The following is an 8,339-nucleotide window of genomic DNA, read 5'->3' as shown; positions in this document are numbered from 1 at the left end:
CAAATATTCTTTAAAAACAAATATATATATATATATATATATATATATATATATATATATATATATATATATATATATATATATATATATATATATATATATATATATATATATCTATATATATATATATATATATATATATATATATATATATATATATATATATATATTACACAAAAAAGCAATTGTATGTAAAAACTTTATTATGAATAAAATAGTTATTACATATTTAAAGGGATAATAAGTAAATTCAAAATATAATCATTAAGTCTCACCCCACCCCACCCTCCCCCTGCTCCCCCCACCCCCATGTAATTCTAAAGAATAAATATGTTAAAACTGATAATTTTTAATTAAATAAACTCAAGTTATAAATATTGATTCGTTAATTTGTGCTTCGTTGCTGCTGAATTTTGCACCGGTTTCATGATCAAAATTCCACGATGCGGGTCAATTTTCAACGGATTGGGGTCTTTATTCAACACCTTTGGTCTCAATAATCAACGTGGAAAAATGACCCCCGGGTCAATTTTCAACCCGGGTCAAAATTCTTCGTTACACCGGCACTAGTAGTTATTTTATTGATATGAAACAAGGATAAAGTTTCTTGGCCTTATTTCGCCTGGGACAGGCCAATATAAAATGATGGATCCGGTCTAATCCAATACCTTGCAACATCAATGTTTTAGTGACCCAATGTTTTTCATCAGGGTCAGCGTGAGCACGATATTACTTTTAAACCTTCTGCTTTTGCAGCAGTTTGTTAAGTCTGTACTTTTTTATTACTTAACACTTTCTCCAAAGAAGCAGACCATGTAAACTGCCTTCAATAACTGATTTTGCATTAAATCTAGAATTTTTCAAAAAATAATTTTATAGATAGCTTCAAAGATCGTTTGGTATAATCTCAGTCTGCAATGCTGAACAGTCCCACAACTCGAAACGAGCGTAGAAACAAAATCATACTAATTTGTATGGTATGCATAGATATTATATTTAGCACAGTCAAGTTCCGCACAAACTGTAACGTTTGATCCCTCCCGGAAAAAAACTAATTAATCCTAGCTGATGGTATAAGCCTAAGTTGTAGTAAATATAGATCTTATACAAAGTCATGATCCTCATAAACTGTATTGCATTTTCATGTCCTTTTTTCAAGTCATCCAAAGCATAGAAATCACCATCAGCGAAGATGTCTGCAGAATAGATTACTAGTATCAGTTTATCATTTATTCCATAGTTTAAGAAAAAAATGTCTTAACTTGACTGAATTACTCCTACTGCGAGGAGGACAAATTTACCCAAATTCAAAGCTTGTATACGTATTCCTTTTTTAAAGGGATCTTATTATTCTATATAAAGTACTGTAGTCCGTTGTCAGTTTTGTAAGAAGACATGCATTACAACAAAAGGGAAAATATTAGTAATAGAAGGTCCAGTTTAGACCCTTACACCACCCTCGGCCTGTTTCCCTGAATTTGACACCACTCTGTGGTAGTTATGTTACTTGTGCAGGTACAACACAACTATTTTGCAATTTGTTTTTTTTTTTTTACATACCGTTTGGTTTCTATCCAAGAGCTGAATTAAAGTTGTTAGATCAAATTTTGTGAAGCATTGTGTGACTGAACTCCCTGTGTTGGTAAGCAAACTGATGCATCAAATATGTTTCTTACCGTTCAGGTACATACATGCAAAATTCTATTTGAAGACCACCGAATGAGATCTCAAATGTATTATGCTACTTAAGTTTATGTACTCAGGTCCCACCGTCACTAAAATTTTTAAATCACTCAATTCAGTCCTCAACTCAAATCCTTATAAGAAAAGTGCATGAATTTGAGGTCAAACTCAGAATTGAGGCTGAGTATCGACTTGATGAAAGTTTGTGACGGCAGGGCCTGGATCCTTACTTTATTAGCAAACGTTCTTAGAACTAATAGTGCATGTGCATTCAGTTTGAATAGTACCCGTGAAACGAATAACGCCGGTTTGATTGAACAGTAGCATATTGCATCAACTTACTAATGATATATGAATTATTACTATCGTTAAACAAGAGACTTAAGGTCCACATCGCTCACCTAAGCCACAATAGCAATAACAGATGTCCTGTGCAAAACGAGGCAGAGTTTGTTTGCAGGAAGGGATATTATGCTCTAAATGTCCAGGTCATACATGCAATAATTTCCAACACATATCTGAATCTCTCTCTCTCTCTCTCTCTCTCTCTCTCTCTCTCTCTCTCTTACAGATTTGACATATCGTTATGAAAATGAATTTATAATTATTCTAATATCCAATCCTGAAGCCATCTTAACTATTTTATAACTATCCTCATTAAATGAGTATAAATTGTAGATGGCTTGCGATGCTACATTTCGTTTTGTAAATTGCGTTGCAAAATGGCCCGGAAGTGTACACGATTCCCGTGTATTTAAGGAATCCTCACTAGCCAGGATATTTGAGACTAGTAAGTATATAAATTCAAAAATCAATTTCTTTCATAAAAACAAGAATTTAATATAAAAGGATGACAAATAAAATATACATGCATATATATTTTTCATACTTAGATGCACGTACAGGTTTGATCTTAGGTGATTCTGGTTATGCCTTGAAAAGATATTTGATGGTACCCTACCTGACTCCATCAAACAGAGCCGAAGAAAACTTCAATAATGCATTGTGTCGTACAAGGGTAACGATTGAGCAAGCGTTCGGTATCCTCAAGAGGCGATTTCCTTGCCTTCAAATAGGTAATATGCTCAAATGCTTAGAATATTAGAATGTAATTTACATGAACATGTATATGTACTCATAATACTTTTTCAAGTACAAGTCTCTTACTTTTTGACTTTGTTTTATTTGTATGTAAAGGATTACGAGTTCAGCCAGAACAAGCTTGTTCTATTGTGGTGGCCTGTGTTGTGCTGCACAATCTGGGCATTGAGCGACAGGACATCGTTGACATCCCACCGGTCAACAGACAGATAGTGGACGAGGTCGCATTGCCAGCTGTGAACGGAGTTCGGAATGAAGGAAAGGCAGTGCGGGACCATATTGCACAGACCTTTTTTGCAAATTGATAAACTGGTAATTATCTTAATAGAAAACACACACCTATAAATTCAGAAATTAGATAATTTATTGTTCACTGATTAATTTCTCCGTCTTTAACTTCAAAAGATGAATTTCCTCTTTCAGTTTCTCCTTCTTTAATTCCATGACTTCCATTTCCATCTCCATCTTTTCCATTTCCTTCATCAGTAGCTGTTTTTGTAGATCCATCAAACTTTGCTTTTTGTTGGATGTAGATTGACCACAATGACTCACAGTCGGGGTTTTGGGAGCCGGAACGGTTGAACTGGTGGTGCTCAGAGATGATGACGTTGACTGGTGGCACTCCACGCTCGACTCGAAGTCCATTACATCTGAATAAAAAGCAATCTTATGCAATAGAACACTAGCGTTTAATGTCACTTTTTGTGTTGTTGGTTTTTTTTTTTACAGTTGACATGAATTCTTGAAGCACTTGGTAAATCGCCATATTAGTTCCTATCGCTCCTCAGCTGCCACGTACTAGAGAACTGTAGCAATATTAACGTTTATTTAGAAATAACTCACAATACAGAAGGGGTTTGTGCTGAACATTCACGTACAAGTATTTATCGCTCAAATATATTCGTTATTCGTATCTTTGTCGTAGGCAAATTGAAATTGTCGCGCAAAATTAATACATGTAAAGGTTGAAATATGTAATGGCGTAAATTATTAATCAGCATTAAAATTTAATTTCCGTATCATTACAACAGTAGATAGATGTTACGTTATTCATCGCTAAAATGATCTTAAAGATTATCAACAACTTAAAGTGAATTATTCACAGAATTTAAAACATGCAATGCAATTAAACAAATATTTCTATCGTATCAACCGCATAAAAAATATGTTAAGTACATTAAACCAGTATTGTATAACGTTTTCTTTTTGTTTCTAAATATAATTAAAAAGATTGTACGCGTGAAAAGAACAAAATAAATCAATATACGCAGCTTATTTACTACAGGGCGTATTTACCACAAACTGTTTAAAATCATAGTATCATACATAATTGAAGTAGACATATATATCGTGAACAGTAAATTTTGCGCTTTATTCTTCTTTAATTTTGTTAAGCTGGGTCGTGTCCTTATCAAACAATGATTCTGACTGCTTTAAAATCATTAAATTTTTATTGGCTGTTGACCAAAAAAGATTTGTGACCATCCAATGAAAAAAATACACAGAGTTTGATTGACAGGTTAGCCAGCTGCAGGTGTTACCTGATGTCCGAGTTTATGTGTAAATTCGTTGTCGGAACCAACGGGTTTTCTATCCGTTACACTGCTTTCAAAGCAGTGTAACGGATAGAAAACCCGTGGGTTCCGACGATGGTGTAAATTAAAAAAGAAACTACATGTACTTGCTTAGTACGACATGACAGTATCACTTAGAGTTGGTTTTTTGTGGAAAAATAAAAGTAAACATACATACGCGTAACTATAGAAATACATGTAGAAAACTAATATTATGGCGGTAGTGGAAATAAAACGGATATAATGAGTATTTATACATTTATTTCAGCTTTAATATTGCGCCTATGTATACCTCCAGTATCAATGCCGGAGTCGAGACCCTGAAGTGAGGGCCGACCGTCCATTGAGTCGATGACGGCTCGTTCTATGGGGGTGGGGGACTGGGGTTTCGGTCCTCCACCGGTTTTAGGCCTCTTCATCTGTGAAATTTTATCCTTAGCTGTACATTAAAAAAGTATCAATTAGGTTATCGCTCCAAACTTTCTTTCATTTTTTATGACATAAATCAAACTTAACACGTAATAAAATGATTCTATATAATTACCTCTGCATTTCAAGTTTGCATACTGTTTTCCAGCTTCTTTTCCTGTTCGGACATAAACACCAACTCTGAAATTATAGTTTTTATATTTATTTAAAACTTAAGATTGACCATTGGCTTTTTTTTTACTGTAATAAAAATCACGCATAACGAAAAAAAAAGATATGATAGACTTCAGAAAACGTTTAACGGGATGGCATACTTTGAGATCTACAGAAACATACGTGTAGCATATTATTCTACGACAGTATATACAATGGTATAATATTCACTAGTTATTTATTCCTTAATTGCTTATAAAAGCAAATTGTTTTTTAATGCATTTGAAAATGACGAACCGAAATCTACGCATTTCAAACAAGTTAACGTTAGCGGGCCATGTACATGTTATCTCCATGTACCTTTACACCCGCATTAAACACCAAAAAGAACATTTTATTGTTCTGATATTAGGGTTTTTTTTAACCATCATTAAAGTTTTGAATTAATTGTTAACGTGTTAACACGTTTTATGTTTAAAAATTCCATGTCATTTTATTTTGCTTGTAAAACAGGGTTACCCCTTTTCAAAATAGAAAGTTATTCAATGTATTGATTCTTATAATTAAATGCTGAAAAAATTATTATACGTACTGGGAAACCGCTTTTGCCACATCTTCCCATGCTGTCTCCCGTTCTTTTTTCCCTCTACCACACCCCTTAAACTTTCCAAATTGAGACTTCTCCTTTTTGGTTACTTCTTCCAAGAGAACACTCTGTTCGAGATCTGTCCATGTTGGTTTCCTTTTCGGGGTACTAGAGACGAGCGGCGGCGATATCGTACAAACAGTTTCTTCTGTATCTGCGGTGCTAACATTCGGCATAAGCATATCGTACAGTATGTCGACTTCGTCCATTTTGACAATACGGGCGTCCCATACAGACGATTTTTAAACGTCATCAAAACATAAAATGACGTCACAATCGATATATGTCATACAGTGAAACAAAAAATGAAAGCAAATAAGATATAGAATGATTTTATTATTCAGTTACATATTTTTTTTCATGCATGACCGCTTATGTCATTAATAATTATCTGAGTTCTATACAGAGTTTTGTCACTCAGTTGAGTTGAGTTACTTTCGTGTTCGTGGCACACTTTTTTGAGTCGAAACTCAGTAGAGTAAAATACATTTTACTCTACTCAGATTTGAGTAGAGTAAAATACAACGTTCGTGGCCCCGGGGCCAGAAAAGCTTTAGAGCGTCTTTAGAGCTTAAACAGATATTAATCTATAAATATATCAATATAAAATATAAAATATCTAGACAACTTAGAGTATATCTTGTTGAAAAAGATTTTCAATGTTTTCTCCACATACTTTTTAGTTAACGTTGAGCTCCTTCAGTTAACGTTGAGCTCCTTCAGATGTTACAGATTTTTGAGAAACATATTTTAAAAGGTTTTACTCATTTTATTTTAATGTGACCCCCCCCCCCCCAATTGTGGCCCCACCTTACTCCAGGGATCATGATTTGAACAAACTTGAATCTATGACACCTGAGGGTTGTTTCACTCAATTTACAGCTTTTCTAGCTAATTTGTTTTTGAGAAAAAGATGTTTAAAGATCTTTCCCTATGTAAAAATTCATCCCCAATTGAAGTCTAACTCTACTCCCGGGATCATGATTCGACTTAACTTGAATCAGCACTAACTGAGGATGCTTCCACACAAGTTTCAGATTTTCTGTCAACAACGACAACGAGGACAGATAACGACAAATGATGAGCCTCCAGCTTCAGCTCAGGTGAGCTAAAAGCATCATCTAAAAAAAACAAAAAACATTTCAATGCTTCTGTATCTGATGATTGTTTGACGAATGAAAATACACTTAAGATAGACCCAGTCTTTCAGAAATTTGTCATTTGAACAATTAAAACAACTTATAAACATTCTATAAAAGCTTAAATATTTACACCCTTTTCACCTTACTGTCTTTTTTTCCAAAGCAGAATTCGTTATCGTACATGTACTATTGCCTTGCTGATTAATAAAGCTAAAAAATACATAGTACATGTATTAGCTAAATTATGGCTGAAATAGATGTACAAACTTTTTGAGCTAAATTAAGCACACACCCCACCCCCCAAATAAAAATAGAAAACGTACACTGATTTCTTAATGTCCAATGTTCTATTTCAGATACCACAAAAATATGGTAATTATCCATATTCCTTAAAATCCAAGGTTATATGATAGTTGGACTAAATTGGCAATTCATAAACAATTCGTATGCAGAGGTGAACATCAAGCAGGTTAGAAAATCACATTTTACGATTAATTTCAAACTGGTTGTTACTAGTATATAAATAAAATGTAGGATGGTGTTGCATGGGCATTTGTAGCACATCAAATGATTTCAGCTTCAGATCAGGCAGTAGTATCTGATGGTTTTTGCACATTTGTGTATTATTTGTAAAAGAATATGGTAGACTATTTTAAAATGTGTATGTACATGTATATAGGATAGGGTTCTAATTTTGGTCCATCGATAAAAAAGCATTGATATCCCGAAGACATATTTGCACACTTTATATAAGGATACGACAAATAATAATGCAAGATGATTGTGGGCCAGAATGAATATGTATGTATCTGGAAAAAAGATAGTAAATAATGGTTACGAGGACCCCCCCCCCCCCCCCCGACATCTTTGTTGATTTATTTGGTAAATAAATTGACATTTGATAACTCTCTATACATACTAGTACACTCTTTTATATTTTTTATGGTCGGTCAATATATGTAAGCAATCGGGGTAGATTTTGACATTTCCTAACACAATGTAAGGTACACAGGCAATAGTTTTTTTTCCCTTCGTTTGTAAACCAAACACGTGGAAACACTTTTGAAATAAAATGCTTGTTTATATTACGGCAAGTGTTGCTCAATGTAAATCATGCCTTAGCAAATCTAAAATAGTTATCCTTGATCAACCTGTTCTTAAAATGCTGAAGTTTGCTCTGGTAAAACGATCTAGTGGAGTATAATTGCCACCACCCACCCCCACGGCATGACATATTTTAATTTGCATCATGTGTATTTGTTTTAAAAATTACACCAGTAATAGTATATTTAATAATCAACAGAGAATTTAACTGACACTCATGTCTAAATAAAACATTGTGGAATTCTGATGAATATTTTACTTTGTTATAGAATTAAAGTAAATGTTTACGTGGAGAAAGAATCCTCGAATAAATGAGTTCTTTGTCTTTTAAAAGAGGATTTACGACATCTAATATTTAAATGTAAAAATGTAAAATTAGATTTGGAATGTTATCTGCACTGTGTTGAAAGTTAGCATATAATGAAACTATATTATTGCTAGTATTTTTATGAATTCAATGATATAACATTTTTGTTAAATATTTTTTGGTTCGTTGCTTCACAGATT

The 8,339-nt window shown here is 33.5% G+C and overlaps 1 protein-coding gene and 1 long non-coding RNA gene across 4 annotated transcripts; one reads left to right on the top strand and one right to left on the bottom strand.

Annotated features, from left to right (window-relative positions):
• The first annotated feature begins 2,363 nt into the window (after positions 1 to 2,363).
• LOC105333097 (uncharacterized) lies at positions 2,364 to 3,448 on the top strand. Of its 3 annotated transcripts, none has more exons than XR_010710736.1 (4): positions 2,364 to 2,473; positions 2,577 to 2,759; positions 2,881 to 3,096; positions 3,318 to 3,448. It is a non-coding gene; the product is annotated as an uncharacterized lncRNA (long non-coding RNA). The 3 variants fall into 3 exon arrangements; XR_010710735.1 differs by having other exon boundaries at positions 3,286 to 3,424; XR_010710734.1 differs by having other exon boundaries at positions 3,208 to 3,343.
• Positions 3,131 to 6,128, bottom strand: LOC105341925 (myb/SANT-like DNA-binding domain-containing protein 4). Its single transcript, XM_066074948.1, has 4 exons — positions 5,533 to 6,128; positions 4,903 to 4,967; positions 4,651 to 4,797; positions 3,131 to 3,434 (listed from the first exon to the last, which is right to left on the bottom strand). The coding sequence occupies exons 1-4, from the start codon at positions 5,793 to 5,795 to the stop codon at positions 3,148 to 3,150; spliced, it is 762 nt and encodes a 253-aa protein (XP_065931020.1). The 5' UTR covers positions 5,796 to 6,128; the 3' UTR covers positions 3,131 to 3,147.
• Between the last annotated feature and the right edge of the window lie 2,211 nt (positions 6,129 to 8,339).

The sequence above is a fragment of the Magallana gigas genome, chromosome 2, assembly GCF_963853765.1.
Source record: "Magallana gigas chromosome 2, xbMagGiga1.1, whole genome shotgun sequence".
Classification (NCBI taxonomy): Eukaryota; Metazoa; Mollusca; class Bivalvia; order Ostreida; family Ostreidae; genus Magallana; species Magallana gigas.
This window is presented reverse-complemented; position numbering and strand designations above follow the sequence as displayed.